At 41.4% G+C, this 22,689-nt stretch overlaps 1 protein-coding gene across 1 annotated transcript in view; it reads left to right on the top strand.

Annotated features, from left to right (window-relative positions):
* The window catches only part of LOC147750721 (metabotropic glutamate receptor 8-like), a 2,581,536-nt gene that overhangs the window by 2,206,479 nt on the left and 352,368 nt on the right, over positions 1–22,689 (top strand). Inside the window, exon 9 of the mRNA XM_086967414.1 lies at positions 4,254–5,189. Coding sequence (XP_086823540.1) covers positions 4,254–5,189 — 936 coding nt within the window. The remainder of the gene's footprint in view (positions 1–4,253; positions 5,190–22,689) is intronic.

Consider the following 22,689-nt stretch of genomic DNA (forward strand, 5'->3'; position numbering starts at 1 on the left):
CTGATTTAGGTGTTTGTCACTACAAGGACATGTAAAACCTGAAATGACATGCAATACCTTTTGCTTACCCAACATTCTGCCCTTAGGGCTAACTAGGGCCTACCTCAGAGGTGACCTATGTGTAATAAAATGGAAGCTCAAGGCTAGGCAAGTGGTTGTATATGGCAAGTCGAAGTGGCAGTAAACTGCACACAGAGGTCTTGCAATGGCAGACCTGAGAAGAGTTTGAAAGGCTACTTGTGTGGGTGGCACAATCAGTGTTGCAGGCACACTAGTAGCATTTAGATTACAGGCCATCTGTATATGGTTTATAACTTTACAAGGGACTTATAAGTAAAGTTAATATGTCAATTGGGTATATGTCAACGTCACCTTGTTTAGGGGAGAAGCATGTGCATTTTAACACTGGTCAGCAATGGTAAAGTGCTTAGAGTTCTACGGTCAACTTAAAGAAACAGCAAACAGTGGAGATAAGCAGGCAAAAAGTTGGGGGAAGACCACTCAAAGAATGACAGGTCTAACAAGCTTCTTTTGATTATGATCTGCATTTATTTAAGAAAAACATTAGATATGCTGATATTGTCCCTCCAGAGATGAGAAGAATTCCCTGCTTCCATCCTAGGGATATTCAATCTAAAGAAATGTGAGGGCAGTTAATAAAACTGAGAATATGCTAAATATTAGTTTCTCCCTGTTTTGTCAGTGAGAGCAATAATGGTCCGCTCAACTCTAAATAGACCGGGCAGACCATCAGTTTGGAATGCAGGATACTCTGCCACATTTGTGGCAGTGTATACTGTTCCCAAACTCTAGATCAGGCCCTAAGGGCCCAATTCACAGAAATAACTTAAGACAAAATCCTAAACTTACTACCATTTGGTATTCACAGAAGGCACTTACTCATTTTGGTATTCACAGAAGGCACTTACTCATTTTGGTATTCACAGAAGTTAGAAGTCCTAACTTTAGGACTCCTAAATGCCTTCTGTGAATACCGAAAGTCTTAAAGTTAGGATTCTTCTCAGTTTAAAAGTAGTAAAGTTAGTAACTTTAGGACTCCTGAATACCAAAATGGTAGTAAGTTTAGGATTTTGTCTTAAGTTAGTTCTGTGAATCGGGCCCTAAGTTGAAATCCTCCATCAGGGTAGAACATTGTGGCTACAGAGGCAAGCAGGGAAGATGATTTCTCCAGACCTTTCCTTTGTCAACTTGTAAAAGTAAGACTTTTTAATTGAAAGCAAACGTTTAATCAAGGGAAAGGTTCATCCACTCAAAAGAGTAAAATCGTATGTTGCCATCTTATTACTATGGCCACACTGAGCATGATTGGCCGTTATGCAACCAGGTCTTTTATGTATCACGCCACTACATATATGTGAGTTAGCTAATGTTAAAAGTAGACGTTATAGCATGCCAAAGGATGTATTTTGATATGTGGCGACCGGAAGATTTTCCCACAGCAGTTCAGGCCTCCCATGAGATTCGTGAAGACATATGTTTGATTCACTCATGTGGGTGATGTATGTCCACACTTCAATCCAAGAACATACATGGGGAGGGATGTAGCAGCCTCCAGGTGCCCAGACTTAAAAAATGTTGATAAATCCATTCCCATACAAGCAAAGAAATATCTGGCGAATCCTTGACCAGCTTTTTACACTGTTTGCTCGCTCAAGTAGCAGGCATTGAGGTGACACAACTTGACTGTAATATCATATTACAGAAGAGCTACATCATTTTCTCAATACAGCTGTCAGAATAAGACTCTAATGTGAAAATTAGAGACCTCTTGATATTTGCAATGCAGGCCTCAATGTGAAATGAGAAAATATTTGCCTAAAGCCACATGTAAAACGTGTATAACAATAATAGTTTATATTCTGGTGATAACTGGAATATGAAGAATATTATCATTACATAGGCCACCAAGATTTTAAAAGATACTTTCACCAACAAAAGGGAAAAATGTGTCTGAAGAGTTATTTTTATTTAGAACCTGAAGCTGAATTCTAAAAGCATCTTAATATCTGTATTAACGTGCCTATGTTTCAAAAGGACAGAACAAAGGCTCTGTGAGTACTGTGTAGCACGTGAAATACGAAAAACCCTTGCCCATATATGCCTATCTGCCATACCTAAAGGGCTTAGGGCATTTTACATGTATTTATTCAATGCACTTTTATTTCTTTACATTCTTTTGGTGACCAACCTGTGAATAGAGCTTTGGGTTACCAGAATTGAATGAACAGTAATGTTTAAGAAAAGGCTTGCTTTGTCCTCCCTTCAGTCGGTTGCTCTCACTTTTTCCATGCTTGTTTTACATTTCTTCCTACATGATGTGATGTTACTGCCTAAACGCGTGCCTTTCCTTTCATGACTGATGAGTTGGTGCTTAGAAAGTATGACGTCACAAATTGCATTTTGAAACTAACCAAAAAACATAGAGACTTTTGCATACGTCTAATAGCTTCGTTTGAAAAAACACTTTAATGTTGTAAATGCGCAGTAATAAGATCTTCACATATTTCTTCATTCCTGGTTGATTCTCCCTACTATTCAAAACTATCCTGACCCCCACGCAAATACCCCTGCACTATGGCACAAGATGCCCTGTGTTGGTGCTAGGTAGCATCAGTGTGTTAGTGGATGGAGCCAGCAATGCCTTTTCTTTGAAGATGTGATGCAGTTTTGCTCTTTCTAGGTGAAGTAACGCAGCACAGCAACTTTACTTGCTGTGCTGTGGTGCGCCACTTGTTAGTACATTAATCCCTAATTTACACAGAGGGGCCAATAAGCAGCCCCAAGTGTGCATCTAGGCCTGGAAATATGCTACCACTATGAGGGCCTCGGTGAAGGGGATCAAGGGGGGAGAGCAACTTTCCAGATAGCCTGTCAAGATATATGAAAATGGTGGACATGAGGACCACCAGTTGATGTATAAAAGGTGCCTGAGCATTAACGACCCCACAAGTTGTTCCCATTGGATGATATGGCAGGGATAGCATAGCTGCATACTTTGTTGGAGTATTTCTCCCTTACAGGTATCATATGTCACAGTTTCTGTTTTGGTCTTCGCAGTATTTTCAAAGACCTTTGCTAGAGTTCGAAATTGTTTGACTGTGACTTGGTGAAGGAAACTTAGCATGCCCCCTTCAGCGCAAGGAGTTTAAAATCTAACAAGGACATATTTTCAAACTAACTTCAGAGTTGCTCAACTGGACTTAAAGGGCACATGCAGGGAAATGAAGAAGACGACGACGTTGCTATCCTCAAATCCGGAAAGAGAATGTCATCCTTCAACCCACACACACTGCCTCCATGAACGTTAGCGTTCCAGGCCTCAAACGCCAGCAGCTGCATGCTTGCATCCTTCCACATACATAGGTGTGCATTCATATGTTAAGAGGCAGATGTAAACACCTTGCATGTGTCGCTATGCAACAGTTGCACAGTGTATTTGCACATTACCAGCTTGCACATTTCCCCCTGGTCCGTACTAGATGAGACTCAGAAAAAAAAGAAGTGAATTGTGAGTCTTTAAAATGTAAGATATATGTTGTGACAGTGTTATACAATTATACCGAAAACCTGCAAATCATCTTATTTCTCTGAATTACAATCATTCCTTACTTGGACAGAAAATCATTTCCTGGTCGACTTCAATTTTACAGGGTTGATCGATTCACATTTTTTTTTCTTTTGTCCCATCAGTAATTGCGCTCAATATACAGTGTATATATGTGGGAATAAAATGTTAGTAAATGGTTGACATTTTTATTTCTTTGTGATTACCACGTATATCAATTTTTATCTGGATGATCGATTTTAACACTCAATTGGATGGAGTCACTAAATCCTTGAAGCAGATGTGAGTCTGGCCAGCAGTAATGGGTAAATGGGAACTAATGATGCTCACGAGGCCCCAACCGTAGGAATGATTTATTTACTGAGCCCAGTCATTGTGCATGTTCAGGGCTCGAGTTGGGGTACCACGCGGGTGGACGGCATCCCCCCACTTATTTTACGGGGGGGGGGGGGACGCCGTACCCCCCTGCCATATTTAGGACTTGTGCCCTGTGCATGTTCATCATGCAAGTCTGAGGGAAAGAAGCTGGGTTCATACTTATGGTAAAACATGTTTTACTGCGTCATCCTACACTGAAGTATGAGAGGACACCTAACATGCATCTTGGATATTGGCATTGGTAAATAGTCATAAAATGGCGTCTAATTATTTTCTCTCACCCACACAGGTAGATGAAATGCTGTGGAATAGCAGAGAACACGTCCATCCCACATCGGTGTGCAGTCTTCCATGCAAACCTGGAGAAAGGAAGAAACCAGTCAAAGGCGTGCCCTGCTGCTGGAACTGTGATCGCTGTGAAGGGTATCAGTACCAACTCGACGAGCTGACCTGTGACCTCTGCTCTGCCGATAAGAGACCCAACAAGAACCGGACAGGTTGCCAGGATATTCCCATAATCAAACTGGAGTGGCACTCTCCCTGGGCCGTTGTGCCAGTATTCATATCCATACTCGGAATTGTGGCGACCACTTTTGTCATTGTGACCTTTGTGCGCTACAATGACACGCCTATCGTAAGGGCTTCTGGGCGCGAACTTAGTTACGTGCTTCTGACTGGGATTTTTCTTTGTTACTCAATAACCTTTTTAATGATTGGAACGCCAGACATCATAGTGTGTTCTTTGCGGCGGATTTTCCTGGGCCTTGGCATGTGTTTCAGTTACGCCGCCCTCCTCACCAAGACAAATCGAATACACCGAATATTCGAGCAAGGCAAAAAATCTGTCACGGCCCCAAGGTTCATCAGCCCAGCTTCCCAACTGGTTATCACCTTCAGCCTCATTTCCGTCCAGCTGATGGGAGTCTTCATCTGGTTCATAGTGGATCACCCGCATGTTTTTGTAGACTACATAGAACAGAGGACCATTGATCCCGAAAATGCAAGGGGTGTTCTCAAATGTGACATTTCAGATCTTTCTCTCATCTGTTCCCTTGGATATAGTATTTTGTTGATGGTCACGTGTACTGTGTATGCGATCAAAACACGAGGAGTGCCAGAGACCTTCAACGAAGCAAAACCAATTGGATTTACTATGTATACCACCTGCATCATTTGGTTAGCCTTTATTCCTATATTTTTTGGAACAGCACAATCAGCCGAAAGGGTAAGTGTTCGTTTTAGCTATTTTATTTGTTTTTAATTAATCTAATGTTTTTTTCTTATGGATTAATTGGATTTGAATTTTCGTCTTGGGTCTTGCAACATTTAAATTTAGATGCTGAATAGATGGGATAGTTAAATGCTCCAAAAGGTATTATGTGATGTACGAACATAATTAGTTTGGAATCAGTTATGAATATAAGCAACTGCTCCACAAAGAAAGGGACATGAAGTTTAATCTTGAGGTTTTTTTAACTATGTAACATGGTATACAATGTATTGATAATGAGTGGAATGGGCATCATATTGGGTCAAAGGAGATAAAATTAGAACCAGGTGAAATTTTAGATATGCCTGTCAATTTCATGAAATCCTCAAACTTCATGCAACACAGAACATTTGTGAAAGTTCTTGAAATTTTGAATTACGTGAGTTCGCACAATTCTTTTAACCAAGTGCACGTCTTACAAAAATATCTTGCAAGATTTCAGCAGAAAGCACAAAAACACTTTCTTTTTGTGGGAGGTGCGTGTCCTTCTAAATAAAGTGAGGGGAAATACTGGCAAACCAAATTATGCTAAAATAGTGAAATTTCTCAAAATGTTCATGGAATCTAGCATCATTTCGCAACAAAATCATTATATGATTTTGCACACCCATCAATAAAATGAGGAACAATATGCGTAAGGTATTATAATATCACGTTTACAACATGACACTACTTTGTTGAAATAGGAATTGGTAAATCATTGCTGTGGAGAATTTTGTGGTAAAGTGGTGTACATTTCAGTTCATAAAAGTTAATGCATTATTGAAGATATTGCCATTCATGCGATTTGCTAAAACATATGCACGCTATAGCTATTTTAGGCCTCAATTGCACACTCCTGGTTTGCATAGCTATCTATGTTTCTTTACAAAAATTGTAGATTGAACAAGCTAATGTACTAAATGGCAAGAGGAAAGGCTTCCAAAATCCAAGTGAGGTAAGTTAAGAAAATGGCAACATAAAAATAGAACATGAGTACTGAAGACAATATTTTTTAAGTTATAAACAATTGTATTGGTCTGTAAAAAATGGTTCTCATACACTGATATGTCTTATAAATAAGGGTCTCTATTTTTTCTAACCATTTTTTAAATTGGGAGTTGAGGAGGAGCATAAACAGATAGAAAAAAACACATAATTTGAACTACCATAAGTTAACAGTATTTAATATAACAATCCTTCCTTGCGATAGTTTCCTTACCAGATAGGATATACCACGTGTTTCATTTGCCTCTATTCTATCTCAGTCTAACAATGAAGTCACGAAGGTGGAGTTTGGAACTTCTCCAACATATGATCAGCTGAAGTCCTTCAAGGCCTCTGTTCATGTTCTGGGGTATGGCGTCTGCCCAGTAAAGGTGCCTAGAAAACACAAGCCCAAAAAAAAACCGGCACTGTAGAGAAAAGTAATACACTTGAACTAGCCTCATCAAAGTAAGTGCTGATTAAAAGATCTCATAATGCAAGGACTGTCCTCATCTGCATAAGAAAAACAAGTTTAGTTGCTATCCGCGGTCTGTGCAGGTAAGATCAGTGGGGCCAGGTGAGGGGGGATTTCAAGGAACTATGCAGAGGGAAAATTAAATACAAAAATAATTTTCCCTCTGCATCGTCCGTCAGAATCCCCCCTCCTAGGCCTCACCGCCCCACCGCTATTACCTGCACGGACCATGGCTGTATCCAGGCACTGTAGAGCTGTGTCTAAGGGGAAGCTCTCTATGAGTTATAAATGATGAGGTGAACAAAGAGGAATATAGCAACTAATGGTAGATGCTCTCTTGAAACATTGCAGGTTTTATATTTGGTTATGAACATTTTGTATTGAAGTTCTTTGTTTGAATAAGTCTTATTCTCACAGCAAGGTGCATGAACGGTTTGATTGATCGACATTAACACAAAACAGAAAACAGATTCAACTTTAAATATTTAATTATAAGATGGCTGTTGGACTTGGCCCTTTTTGGGTAATGATCCCTAAACTTTTTGCTTTTCTCCTAGAACTTTTTTCTGACACGTGTTAGGCCTGGCATTTCTTGGCGTGATTACCTCTGACTTTTTTGCCTCTACCCCCTCTATTTTTGGTACTGTGATGGATATGGTGTTGCCAACTAAGATGCTTTGGACACTTTGCCACTGCTAAACAGTTTCAGAGTGCAAGTGCTCCCTGTGAAAAGTGTAATGGAGATTGGCTGTCCAATATGCGCGCAGTTTTCTAAACTGCCATGTTGCTCTGGTAAGTGCATGCAATTACCAGACCCTGCCCCTCCCTTTCCATACACATCAGGCACCCCTATGATAGGTCGAGGGTATCCCTTGGAAAGGGTGTAGTACATGTGAAACGTGGGACATGTACCAAGGTGTGTACCATGTCCTGGCAGTGAAATAATCTCTATGTAGGTTTCACTGCATATTGGGCATCTTGCCCATTAGAATAAAATGGAAAGGCTGTCTAATGTGTTTGCCAGCTGAGAGCTACGCAAGTGGTGCCGTGTGATCATGGGCACCAGAACATCAAGTGTGTTTCAGCGACGCTGCATGCGTGTACTGTGCGCAGACTGACTCCTTTTTGAGGAGTTGTCTGGTTATAATGCACCCAGAGTCTCACTGACTCTGAGTGCGGGTGTAGTGTGCAGCCTAGGATCTTCCCATTTCCTGGAAATTCTGAGAAATTGTATTGTAGGCCCAAGTCGATGGACAAGGAGAGGAAATTGCTTTTGCAACCCCCCCCCCCCCCCCCTCCAGGTAATGTGTGTTGACTCCTGGGGCTGGGTACAGGCTCAGAGGGAGATGCTCTTGGCCTCTCTCTCAGTCCTACAGCACAAGCCTCTGCTTCCGCTCGGATTGAGGCCCCTGTGCCAAGGGAGTGGCAGCAGCGGGGCCTGAATGTGAACTGCATTTACTGTGTTCTATCTTACCCGTGTGGGGGGGGCAACTGTGGCCAGAGACTAACCACAAGCCAGCACGAGGTGCAGAGAGACCGCCGGAGGCACAGTGAACAGTGACAGAGTAACTTACATATTGCATTAATTCTGCATACTGGAGTATCTGATGATTGTATAATGCATTGCTTTATTCCTGCACAACGGACTGCCTGTTTTGCCGTATTGCCCAACTAACTGCCTGATAGGTGTGTTATACATTGCACTAGGGTTGCATAATGAACTGCCTGATAGATGTGTTACGCCTTGTCTTAGTGCTGCATCCCAATCTGCCAGATTGTTGTATTACCACATTGCATTAGTGTTGCATACCAAACTGCCGAATATATGTGTTCCTCATTGCATTAGTTTCGTATAGCGAACTGCCTGATAACTGTATTACACGTTGCATTGCTTTTTCCTAACAGTACCTGAAACTGGGTATTGTATGCATTGCATTACAGGGGCAAACAGTTCAGCACATTGTTACTTTACGCATTGCATTACAGTGACAGTATAAATCGCCAGATAGCCATTTTACGATCTGCATTATTCTTGTGTTGTGAAATACCTGATCCTTGCATAACGAACTGCATATTATGACATTAGGATTACGTAGGATTGTTTAGTTTAGCTCAATAATAATAGGCCAGGGGGAGTATTACCCCGACGCATATGTTGGTTTTGTATTGTGTGGTCGCATCGTATATCCTTTTATAAACATATACTTGTTTTTGAATGAAACAAGTGTGGAGTCTATTTGTGGAGTCATCATTGGATTGCTATGACGTAATTGCAAATACTTTACACATTGGCCTTGAAGACTGGGCCGGACTGGCTACTGGGTGTTTTGGTGTGCCGCCGAGCTGGGGGCTAATTTAGTTGATGGGGACCTGCGTGTGCTGAAAAACATTTGTCTTGCTTTGTTTATTTCAAAGCACACGCAGGTCCCCATCAACAAAATCATTCCCCACCGCTTTGAAATCAGCCCCCAGCTCGGCAGAACACCAAAACGCCCGGTATCCAGTCCAGCCCTGCTGGAAGATAAGCCTGGCTGCTCGTGCCAAGCTACCAAGGGGGTGGAGGGGGGCTATCTCTAGAGGCAACCTGTCTTTTCCCTAACATTGGGGCTCACAGGTCCCTGTTTGGCCTACAGTACCTAGCTCAGCCAACCAGGGATCCTGATAATTCTAACAATGGCTGATTTTTTAAATGTGTTAAATTAACTGAGCCACATACACCTGGGTTTAATATGTTTTATATAGAGGACAAAGCTTTTTTTATTGCATTGCAGTCATAGCCTGAGTTGTGATAGACCTCCTGGTTACACTGTATGCATGTGGAATTCAGTCTATTTGCGCAACTCTACATGGAGGTTGACTAATTTATTGATTTCTTATTGATGCAAAAGATGGGAGTGAACAACACCCGCAGACAATTTAATTGGATATTGCTTTCCTAAGTTCAAACTTGCTGACTCATCTAAGGAAACTGATATAAATACAAGAATTCTGTTTAATTCTAGAAAGTATTGTATCATTAAAAAAAAAAGGTACCGTTAGTACAATATTAACAAGGGTATTATGTGGCATGGGACTTTGTGTCAAACAATTTGTGTAACTGAAAAAAATAGACAAGTGTAGGAGCAAGAAAGTACTAATAGCTGTCCTCATTTTTCAAAAAAGTCTACAGCTCCCTGAGTAGGTATTGATGTTGTGAGGTGTCAAAGAAGCTGAATAGATTGTTATGAAAAGTTGAAAAGCTGGGTTCAAATTTAGCAGGAGTATTATTAGAAGTAGTGAAAGGGAGCCCTGTTCGAAAACTGTGAGCCACGCATGAGAAAGGCAAATCAAGACTTAGGACTTAATGTAACATATGGTATGTAATAGGGATGGTAAGAGGTTGTGAGAACTGATAATGATGGAAAATATATCTGTTTATAGCTATTTTAGCCAACCAAATACATAAACAAGTATTGACAACTTGCATCATATGTTTGTATGGATGTGATCAACAAATGCTGTTGCCCCGATGAATTTCCCTAGTTCTCATTTCATATGGCAGTTTTGTATGATAAAATATTGTTACTAAAGAAGATGTACAAGGCATTTCATTGCAAAGATGCACAAGGCATTTCATGGTCTATGAGCTAATGGCTGAGTTAGTACTAATTTAAAATCTGAATCAAATTGGGGGCCATGATTTTTAAATCAATATTTCAAGATTATTTACACTGTGAAGGAAATTTCAGAAATTGGCTTTGGAGTTGAATTGATCTCAGTGTTTAATAAGGATAATAGATTAAACTCATTCTTTGGAATCTCAACCCGAGGGATCTAACTCCATGCTTTTGAAATCTACTAGTTGTAAAAGCAAGGTTACACATTTTGTAATCCGCACCAGGAGATCCGTTAAGGTGATGTGCATTCTACAAATTTTGTTAGTTGGTCATATAGATCATCTGATTATCACCTACTGGCTATGCATACTTTGTTCAGATAGGATGGGTGCCAAATGTTAATAGAACTTAATGCTTGTGTCAATGCTAATCACAGTATTAATTTGAACCTGGTAGGGGTTAGTAAAGAATATCTGGCAAAGCATAATGCAATTGTTCTTGCACTTATTGCCAGTGTAGCCAAGTTCAATAATGCTTTGCTGTTGCATTACACATTTGTGGATTTCTCACCAGCATTTGATGGTATTCATAGAACATCATTATGGAAATGTTTTTGCTGTGGTTGTTCCGGTGGATTTGTTACACATCTTAAGTTAAATTCTTGTTTATCTCATTCATAAAAGAGCCATTGAATCATAAAACTAACCCTCTGAAGATTCTGTGTTGTATTGGTTAAACAAGGGATTTCATACCAAAATATTGAAGTTGTAATTGATAACTCCACTTATGTTGACTCTATAATATTGAGTACCACTATATCATTAAGTTAAGAAGATGTGGAGTTAGAAAAATAAATTGAGAGTTCCCTTAGCTTTTTTAATAAAATAGTATTAGTTTATATTGGGAAGTGAATTCTTGTGCTGGTTGATATGTTTGACCTCAATGTTTGTGAGATAAAAAACAATTGTGCAGCATATTAGTCAATATCCTCTTTAAACTTTACTTTTGAGATTTGGGGGACATTTTTCATTGCTGCCAAATATAGTCTTTACTGTGTAAATTAAGTAAAGGTCTGGTCTTTATTTTGTACTGATGATCTTCTATTGTTCATATAATACTACGATAGGCTTACAGAGAGCTTAGGGCAAACTGCCAACCTATTCTGTTAAGAATATGATTGTAATTAATTATGAGCCACAAATTAGATTTGGGGCATCATTTTCAGGTCGACCAGTGTGTAGGAGACATATAACTAACAATGTTACGGAGTATAGGTAATTGAGTATCCATTTTGAGAAAGCCTTTAGTTGGGATCTGTTGCCGGAATATAACATTTCATTGATTAACCATCCTACTAATGGACTTCAGAGCTTTAATAGCAGATATGGGCAGGGTTCCCCCGTGAGACCTCTTGTAAAACTGCATCAAGTTAAGGTGACGCTTAACTTGGTATATATGGATCCAATATGGTTTCTGACTATTGGTAACACAATTGATAGCTGAAAAATATTAGGCTGGGGACAAACATTAGGTATTATGAACAATGTCCATATGAGTTCGTAAGGCTGTAAAAAGGAATTCATTTCTGGGTAGGCTCAGTATTGATTTCTCCTTTGTTCTAGGCTACATACAATCACAGGATAGATCTATTAGCTTGCATCATTTCTATGAGAAGAGGTAAATATACAAAAGGAAGTTGATTAAGAAGACTATTTTAAAACTAGTATTTGATCACTGTGGACCTCCCTTGACTAACTGAACCTCTACTTTGAAAAAAAACACCCTGACTTATTTGCAGAAAAATTAATTTTGAAAACTTGGTATAAAAGATTTTCTTGTCAATATTACTATATTACTGCTGCCTTAATCAGGGTGATTTGTACTTTATGATGTTGCATTGAGCTGTAGCTCTGTTATGAATTTTAATACATTGCTTCATTTAGTTGAGAGGTTATGAGGTTATGAATTTGTATTAGATGTTTGTATGTTTTATATAAGCTTTGCACCAACACGTGATACACATTTGAAAAAAAAATGGTCACGGGACACAGTGAACAATAATTAGAGAATGTTAACTTAACAATACTGTATCCAATGGTAGTTTGCAATCCTTCCTTCATGTAACCAGCTAGTATGCAGGAGTAAAGATAACTAGTGAAACAATTGATCTAGTGCTCTACTAGCCACAGTATAAATGTTCACACTGTATCTCCAGGAGCCATATCATAATGGGCACCGTAGCAGAGATCAGATCTCTCACCCTTCTTCAAGGACATTTCACTCCCAACAGCATAAACATTTAACTAGGAAATTCCCAGAGTTACTGCATTGACTACAGAAAACACAGCTCAGAAAAATGGAGATGCGACCACTGCTCTGTGTTTGAGAGATGAACCGTCTGTAGTCCATGCACTAACTTGAGGAAATTCTGAGTTTAGTGGAAGTGCTTTAGCCATAAAAGAATGTGCACAGCTCTGAATGGCACCAGTGTATCCATAAATGGGGAAATATTCGCTGTCATAAATCAGATGGTATGCTGTGCATCATTTTCTATTTACAATTGACAGCATGTGTGTCACAGTATGATAGGGACAATGTCTGTAGACACAGCACAGACCAAAAATGGACATCAAATTCATTTTTTACAGTCTGAGACTAAGGGATAGGGTATCTTCCTTGTTGTGTCTCAACTTATGATCCCTGGGAGTTCGCAGCTTTACATGAGGCTGATGAAGTATAAAGGTGAGAAAAGATCCTTCCCTTTACACCATGAAACATTGATTTCAGAGTGCTGTGGAAGTAGCTGGCTGGACGAACATCTGTAAAAGAGCATTGTGTAAGAATCTCTGCAACTTCTTGCACCACATTTCAGAAGGTTTAAATTACTACTGACTTCACAAGTGTGATTTGCTCCTGGTAAAACCTTCTTTGAGATGAGCATCTACATTCATACATTTATTTATTTATTTATTGACATTTATGTTACCCTCTCACAAGAGCACTTAACAGATGGATTATCAAAATGGTACAGTAAATAACGTAATTAAAGACAGAGAAAATGATGCTTAAAAATGTATAAATCAAGCCTCGATAATAGTGCCTCATAATGAGTAAGGGAGGCAGTGTTGACGCATCGGGGGTTATAAGACCATTTGATCCTGAAGTTTCCCTCAAGATTTATTGTATCTGAGCCCATTCCCACAACAAATAAAGGGCTACCTTGGCATGGATGAGGCCTTTTTATTTCGCTTAGCTAACCCCGGTCACCACAATATCAAAAGTGCTCCCTGAGACATGATTGAGCCCATTCTGGCTTTCAGGGACCAGGATGAACCCGACGATGAAGCATACCACTATTGGAGTGGATAAGGGTTTTATATAAAAAGAAAAAGATTCCCTTTTATTTTTTCGTAGAGGTAGTGGTGCTCTGTGAGATACAAATACATTTAGCTTAGGAAGAGGGATAACCATCAGTGTTTTTGATGCAGTGTCCTCTCCATACATTGTTGAGTTTCTATAAACATAGTAGGCCAGCAATGTTCTGTATGTATATAGACCCCGGCCCTCTCATGATATACTGTACTCTTAAGACAAGATATGTATGTAAGTATGCATGTATATGATATTTGTATTCTGCTAACCTAGCCAATGAAGACAGACAGAACCTGCCACCACCATCTTTCAACTGCTGCTCCCAGATAAAGCCTCATTATTGGAAAACAAAATTCTGACACCTTGCTTTGCACCTCTATATAGGAGATGATGTGCAAATAAAAGATTTACCATGGCCAAAAGAGGGAAACCTCAACTTCATTCTGCAGGAGTTCATCCCAGAAAGCTTCTGGGGTTTCTTTTTCATTTTAAGCAAAGGTACTTCTATGAAGCATACTCTTACCTGTATACCTGCTGCATTTTAACCCTTTTGCAAAAAATTGATCTAAAGAATTTGTTTTAACTCAAGGGTCTTTGGTCCCTCACACTCTGAGATAAATGTCTGCATTTCCACAAAAATGAAAGAAAAGTAGCTGTCTATATGCACCGAGGGATATGGGTAAACAGATATCCGTCTCTGTGACCTGCATTACTTAAAATTAAATTAATGGTAGATTCACAACTGCTAAGAAGTGATTGTTCTTAACTAGATGTAGGCCTCAATTATAAGTTAGGAATAATTGCACCAAGAGGTTTGTTACACCCAGAAATTCCTTATTTAGCTGCCAAAGTAAATAACATGACCTCTACTCTAAACAAGCATTTGAAATGCAATAGGTCTCGCATTAGGAAAGTTTGGGCTATTGGTATTGTAAATGACAATTTTTTTATTTATGTGTCGGTTTTCAAAATAGCGAAATTAATAGCTTTGTCATTTACAATGCCAATAGTTATCACTTTCGCAAATGTGACACCTATAGCATTTGTAATGCAATATGTGTTGTATTTACGTGACTTAGATGTATTGATATTACAAATAACAATGGCTTTTAATGTTTTTTAATAATTAATACTTAAATAAAAGCTATTGTAATTTATAATGGCAATAGCTTAAACTTTTGTAAATAACTTTTGTGAAGATTATGTTCAGTGTATTTTATTGTGACAAATCCAAGAACAGAATTGAAATATTAACATCTTTTTCTGACATTTGTAATGAAGCTTGAAACATTGAGAGAACATATTTGAACCAGTTGTTGTTGAATGGTTGCACAGATTGATGCTGTGGTAGCGCTGGGTGATGTTGGGGTGGCGACGAGTGATGCTGTGGCGTTCAGTGATGCTGTGGTAGCGCATAGTGATGTTGTGGCGCCCCTGAGGGATGCTGTGGTGCTGCTGTGGTGATGCGATAGATAGATAGAGTGAGGGCGATAGATAGATAGAGTGAGGGGCGATAGATAGATAGAGTGAGGGCGATAGATAGATAGAGTGAGGGCGATAGATAGAGTGAGGGGCGATAGATAGAGTGAGGGGCGATAGATAGAGTGAGGGGCGATAGATAGAGTGAGGGGCGATAGATAGAGTGAGGGGCGATAGAGTGAGGGGCGATAGAGTGAGGGGCGATAGAGTGAGGGGCGATAGAGTGAGGGCGATAGATAGATAGAGTGAGGGCGATAGATAGATAGAGTGAGGCCGATAGATAGATAGAGTGAGGGCGATAGATAGATAGAGTGAGGGCGATAGAGTAATTATGTGCCGTGTAATTATGTGGCACTGAGAGGTATTTGGAGTGTATGTTGCATTGAGCGCAGTGTAAATATGTAGCATATAATTATGTGGCACTGAGTGGGTTTTGGAGTGTATGTTGCGTTGAGTGTAGTGTAATTATGTAGCATATAATTATGTGGCACTGAGTGGTATTGTGTGTTGCATTCAGTAGAGTAATTATGTGGCGTGTAATTATGTGGCGTGTAATTATGTGGCACTGAGTGGTATTTGGAGTGTATGTTGCGTTGAGCGCAGTGTAAATATGTAGCATATAATTATGTGGCACTGAGTGGGTTTTGGAGTGTATGTTGTGTTGAGTGTAGAGTAATTATGTAGCATATAATTATGTGGCATTGAGTGGTATTGTGTGTTGCATTCAGTAGAGTAATTATGTGGCGTGTAATTATGTGTCACTGAGTGGTATTTGGAGTGTATGTTGCGTTGAGCGCAGTGTAATTATGTGGCACTGAGTGGTATTTGGAGTGTATGTTGCATTGATTACAGTGTAATTATGTGGCACTGAGTGGTATTTGGATTGTATGTTGCATTGAGTGCAGTGTAATTATGTGGTGTGTAACTATGTGGCACTGAGTGGTATTTGGAGTGTATGTTGCATTGAGTGCAGTATAATTATGTGGTGTGTAACTATGTGGCACTGAGTGGTATTTGGAGTGTATGTTGCATTGAGTGCAGTGTGTGTGGCCTAAAGTAGTGTGTGGGCTCAGTGTGTCTGGCCTAAAGTAGTGTGAGTGCGCAGTGTGTGTGGCCTAAAGTAGTGTGAGGGCACAGTGTGTGAGTGCGCAGTGTATCACTGTGCAGTGTGTGAGTGCGCAGTGTGTCTAAGTGTCAGTATAATGTACATGGTGCTCATGTAAATCACTCCAGTGCCTTCAGATGGGGGGGGACAGGGGTGCAGTGTGTAAGGATGCAATGTGCGAGGGTGCAGTGTGTGTGAGGGTGCAGTGTGTGTGAGGGTGCAGAGTGTGTGAGGGTGCAGAGTGTGTGAGGGCGCAGAGTGTGTGGCCTAAAGTAGTGTGAGGGCGCAGTGTGTGTGGCCTAAACTAGTGTGTGGGCTCAGTGTGTGTGGCCTAAAGTAGTGTGAGTGCACAGTGTGTGAGTGCCCAGTGTGTGTGGCCTAAAGTAGTGTGAGGGCACAGTGTGTGAGTGCGCAGTGTGTGAGTGCGCAGTGTGTCTAAGTGTCAGTATAATGTACATGGTGCTCATGTAAATCACTCCAGTGCCTTCAGGTACACGAGTGAGGGCGCAGGACATGGCTGAAGCAGGGGGCTGAGTAAAACAGAGCACGGAAAAGGAAGTGGTGGGTTAAAAAAAAACATGGCGGCATGCAGGTCAGGAACTGGGTTCAACTCTCGGCGTTGCCTCGGGTGAAGAGCAGCTGGGGTGTTGTCTGTAAACAACAAGCTCTTGCATTGCGCGGAGGGGGGCGGGGAAGCGGATTTCTTTGAAGTGTAAACCAGCAGGAGTGTGGAGAGTGGCTCATAGGCTGTCAAATGGTGTGCGAAGTGCATGCGCCCGCACACATGCACTGCAGGCAATCCGCCTGGAAAAGCCTTTGGGAGCATTTTTTAAAGCCTCTACTTAATATCTCGCCATGCTTTGCTAACACAATGGCTTAGGCGAGACCTAAAAAAAGTTTCTTTGGCAACGGGCAGTGATCCACAAGACCACTGCAAATGGGCTGCATTTTTTACAAAGTTTTCTTTATTGAACTGTGATCCCACACAGGGTGGTCTGTTGACCCCAGCAGGCCACCATCCTTGTGATGGCATCCAATCGTGGAGAAGTGTGGCTCAATGGTTAGAGCGGCAGACCCTGATGCAGAGGTCTAGCCCGGGACCAGGGTTCAATTCCCCGCCTTGGTGGGTCTTGGGCTCAAAATTCCACGGACCTGATCATTCTCGCCTCGGTGCCTATTACAATCATTGAGTCCCACTCTGCAACTCTGGGCAATAGCTTGCTTAATCTCCACAACGGCCCCCACAACGCTAAGGATGCCTGGCCTCCACCTTGGGGGTGCCCAGGAGTGGACGCCTCACAGGGAAAGCCAGGATGGGTTTCACAGCGGTATTCGTACAAGCGCCTTGAGACCCTTTCGGGCGAGTAGTGCGCTATACAAGTATCAATTTACATTACATTTTACATTTACAATCGTAGTGAGTCACAGCTAATAATATTTATGAGATAGTGGGTCGGAATCGACCTACTATGATTTGGATTTTTAAGAACCTACCTATTAGTACATAAATTGGTTCTTAAAAGTCGTTACTGGTTGCAAAAATGTTCGCAGCCAGATAGCTATCCTGGCCTCTGTATTTTAAGCAATGGGTGGAACCCGTGGGTGGTTCAGTGCGTTGCTTTTACAATGGGATCGGAAACGTTTCCATTGTGACCTTTCTCCTTGCTCAGAGTTTATAACTATACACATACAATCCGTCATCGCTTCAGCGTGAGATAAGGCGCACTTGAATGACCTTAGAAAACAGAGAGAAGTAGTCATCAGGGGAAAATGACTGCTATCCAAGCCTCAGATAAAATATTTCAGAACTTAATAATGCAAACTACAAAACAATATTTTTTTTAATGCTCTAAATGTGTTCTTCATGCTGGTTACTCAACAAAAAAAACACTCTTTGTGAGAAAATACCAAGAAAAATAGAATGTTTCTTAATTACTCCCATGTCGGCTTCATTCTTGACTTTTACCCTATGTACTCTTTCGCGCAATATTATTGCTGATAAAATATGCATTTGATAAAACAGCATTTGGTAAAAAAGTCACATTTTCTGTGGCCTTTCAAAAACCCTAATGAGGGAAACGTCTCCGACACGCCAGGCTGCAGCATCCACCATTCAAAGTAAGAAATAGTGAGTGAGTGTGTTTTTACATATATCGGCATACAATGAACACAGAGAAAACAAAGGGCCGTTGAAGTAACTGGCGGGGCAAACTTCTCCTCTCTTCCGGGAAGAAGTGGAACCTTCCACTGAGAACGGACGGGGCACATTTAGCCCAAGAACAATTAAGATCTGGGAGAGGGGTAGAAAAAGGGGGCCCTCTTCACGTTCTGCTTGGGGGGGGGGGGGGAAGAGAGAGGGGGGTGGGGTCCCATCAGTTTGCGTTACCCCACCGATTCAAAGGCCACTACTGGACAGATTAAACTTGAAATAAATCTCACCAAAGTGGGACTATCTCTTGACATCAATTAAGGGATGAGGGTGAAGGATGGGGCCTAGAAGATGACTGCGACTGTTCAAAGATCATGGGGTGAGATGGTGTGACAGTCCAAAAAAGAACAGGTCCAAAAACAGTGACAGCCCAGGGTAAGTTCCAGCCCTGGCCTGTAGGAGAGAAGTGTAGTATCCAGGCCATAACGAGAGACCAAGGACAAGAGCCATCCTGAAGCCAGTGTGAGTACCATGGAGAGGGCCAACCTGTTAAAGCGTGTTACCCTCTAGGACAGTGCATGTCCTATCAGTGGCGGCTGTTTGTATATTGAAAGTGGTGAGGCGAGTGGGCGAATATTTCGACCAACTTTCAGGCAGAGTTAGAAACCCAAAGCGCTCGATCGTGTCCCGTTATACACGGACCAGATGTCTGCACGTGTAACCAGACCGTCACTAAGTCAATCCAGATTGGTGAACTTGGGAATAGTGGCATCCATGTTTATAGCGCTACAAAGCTCCAGCCTGTAACTGAAAACAGAAAACATGCACAAGATTATTTTAAAATTGTATTACATACAGTATACAGTTGCCACCAAATGTGCAGGGATTTAGAGTTTAGGGTGAAACAATTGTGTTAAAAAATATCTTTTTTTTTAGTAATACACAATCATACTGCACCTAGTGCAAACCTCTTTTTATGTGTTTCCATTACAAGAACTCAGCTGTTAAAACCCTTACAGTACCTCTCAAAAAGAATACAGTTTAGACACCAGGGAGCCTCAAATGATTTCACCAATTAAAGCCATATACACTGGCTCCCAAGCAGCCTTTAAATCTGCTGGTTAACCAATTACACAGATATACATTTCTTTCGGGTATCAAGCATCCCGGAAAAAGGATGGCGTCTTCTTTTTCTGTCTGACTCTCCCATAGCTCCACAGCTTAGTTGGAATCTCAAGCCCGTAACAAGCCAAGTTTTCATGTGACTTCTGTCTGCCACCCTCCTTCTACCCAGGATGTGGCATTATAGCCAGAGCTGCACCTTTGGAGCTGGGGAATCCGGCTCTAGTCTCGGCATTCCCTCAATAGCAGCCTGTCATCCTGGGCAAATCATGTAATCTGCAAGTGCCTATAAACATGGACTGAGACCTTGTGTAATAATAGAACTTGTGTTTATGTAAAGTGCTCCAATACCATAGGGTCTAGTTTGTGCCACTTAAAAACGGCAGAAAATAGAAAAGTAAAAACCAAGCGTTAAGTGAAATCAGAAAAGCTGGATCAATCGTGGCTTCAAACAGAAAGCAGACATTCTAAACTTAAAATTGTTGCTGGCACTCCCAATCCTGTTTTAACTCACTTATTCAACACTTTTTTATCATGTACACTCACCAGGCCCCTCACCCCCACGGCACCAAATGGCTATTGGAAAAAATATCTCGGCCAAAGTGCCCCTCCTTGGGAGCCCGTCTGGTATTGCAGCGGCGACCCAATGAGAAGCAGCTCAATGATAAAGCATGACACTCATCCGAGTATGTGAGGGCCCTAAAAGCCTCATAACCCCCCAGAGACAGTTGTAAATAAAGCGCTATCCCCAGGGCATCCTTGGAGACAGCACCAGGGAGACTGCCAGCCCAACTGATGGTGCCAGTACACAGTCACTTCATCTGCAGTGACACACTAAGCTGGTGTAAAATTCTGTTGCATGAGATTTTTGGCTGAATCGAGTCGTGCATGTGGGTTTTTGAGCACTGGACTTCATGGGTCTGATAGAGCAAAGCTACTACAATTACAGAAAATGCGGTACCCAAAGTCAACGGTAATTCCACAGAGAAAGAATACATTCCATCAAGCAAGCAAGCATTCCTGAACCACATAAACAATCTTCACTAACACACATGGGAGCCGAAGACTGACAGAGATCATTCTATTTGCATGGCCATACACACCTAAGTTTAAAGCTGCAATTCAAACAAACAAATCTCAAGAAATCTGACACAACATAAAGCGCTACAATACCTCATATAGGGTAGTAAACACAATCTAAAGGCAATTACAGTACAATACATATAACACACACACACACCATAACACGCCGCAGTTGGACAGTCGATTGTAGTTCATGCAGACTACATTATAATTTCCTTATACTTCTTGACACTCTCTCACATAAGACAGACAGCACTACTGTAGGCCATGCCCATCACCCAGAACTGTACCGCTCCACAGTAATAAAACACCCATCATCAATTGGACAGGCATCGATAACTGAAAAGATCTACCACATGCCGCTGGCCAACGAGGACGGGAATGTAGTCCACCATTGTGGGTTCCAACTATCTGCATTAGTGATTTTTAACCCTTTAACTTCTGAGCAATCCCACTAAATCATGACTGGATTCCGGGGACCCCCACATAACATTATTGAACTCTGGGGACTACCACAGAGTGATTACTGAATGCCAGGGACCCCAGTATAAGCAATTTCAAGGATTCGGACCACAAAGCAATACACAAAAATACAGACACAACAAACATTCATCAAATACAGAGATGATGAAACATTTTACACAGATGAAAAATCTACAGATGAGGAAACATTTATTTAATTCACAAATACAAAAAAAGATGTAATTTCAATAGGAAGATTGGAGCTTTTTTACATTCAATTAAGGCCACCACTAGGCGTCGCAGACACCCCCACTCCTCAGAAATTGACCAAAAACTCTACTCCCCGTACACGGGGGTGTTGAGAGCTCCGTACACTCCTGAGGACCAATTCAACTGCACTTGCTGCACAAATAAAAGAAGCCCAGAGTAGCAGACTGAATGACACCTCTGCCTCCCTTACCCCTCTCCCATCATGCCTGACCATGACTCCACTCTTGAAACAGACTCCCTGTGTCTTTTTTTGCATAGTAAAAGCGCCCAAGCCGCGCTTTCCCTTTCATGTAGGCCGCATACCTTTCTTTAGAAGCAGTTTGTGTAAAGAAAGGGGCGCAGCCTCTATGAATGTGTAAGCGCTGCATGGGTGTCAGTAAACAAATTAAATAAATAAGTGCGGACGCTAAATAGGGACCGCGCTGCTAAGATAAATAAATAAGCGCAGTCGCTAAATGCAGACTGCACTGCTTAAATAAATACGTGGGCCCAATAAATGCGGACTGCGCTGCTAAACGAAAGAAGGAAACAAACACGACTGTAAAGTGGACCGCCTTTAGTAAACATTAAAATAAAAGCGGGCAGCATGCTGCGAGGTAGTGGGTGCAATAGGGGAAGAGCATTAAATAAAATAGTGCTCACCAACTTATAAAGCAGACCAGGTAACAACACCAGTAAAAGGTCCTGTTATGGGAGGTTACAAATACAGACTAGGCGGTACCAAGGAGGGACTAATAAGCCTAATAATGAATTGGAAGCCAGCGTTTACGAAGGACAATGACGCAAGCCAATTACAAACATGGGCGGAGAGTTGGAAGGGCTTTTATTCCGTACTCCACTACTGCATGCCTCAGGCTCGACCTAAAGAAAGGATCTCCCACACGCTGCAGCCTCTCTGCAATAAGGGTGCCATCAGACCTAATGAAGCAAAGAAAACGAGCCCCCATACATCTTTAGTAAAATAAGAGTCATAATTGGGATGCAGTCGGCCATTCACACTTTTGTTTCCTCCACTAATGGGAATGTGTCCTTTTACTGGACTTATTAAAACGTTTTCACTAGGTACAGCCTGATTACCCATTACTAAAAGGCATTCTTTGAAAGCACAGTTTAAAGAGTTCTGTCATAAAGGGATTTGCAGAGCTGCTCAAGGCTGCAAGGTTTCTAGAACCGGTGCACCAGTCTCACACTTTTTCATCTCACACTGTGCTAAATGCTGTGTCCCACAACCGAACCTCGGTGGCCTTCACGCACGATAAGGAAACACGTCCCACATGGGATCACAACAAAGACACGACCCTTCCAATCACCCACCGCAGACGGTGTAGCGTGCTACTCATGTTAGCAAGTGCTTCGGAACCCCACATACGGATAGT

Source organism: Lissotriton vulgaris, chromosome 1_1 (assembly GCF_964263255.1).
Source record: "Lissotriton vulgaris chromosome 1_1, aLisVul1.2, whole genome shotgun sequence".
Classification (NCBI taxonomy): domain Eukaryota; kingdom Metazoa; phylum Chordata; class Amphibia; order Caudata; family Salamandridae; genus Lissotriton; species Lissotriton vulgaris.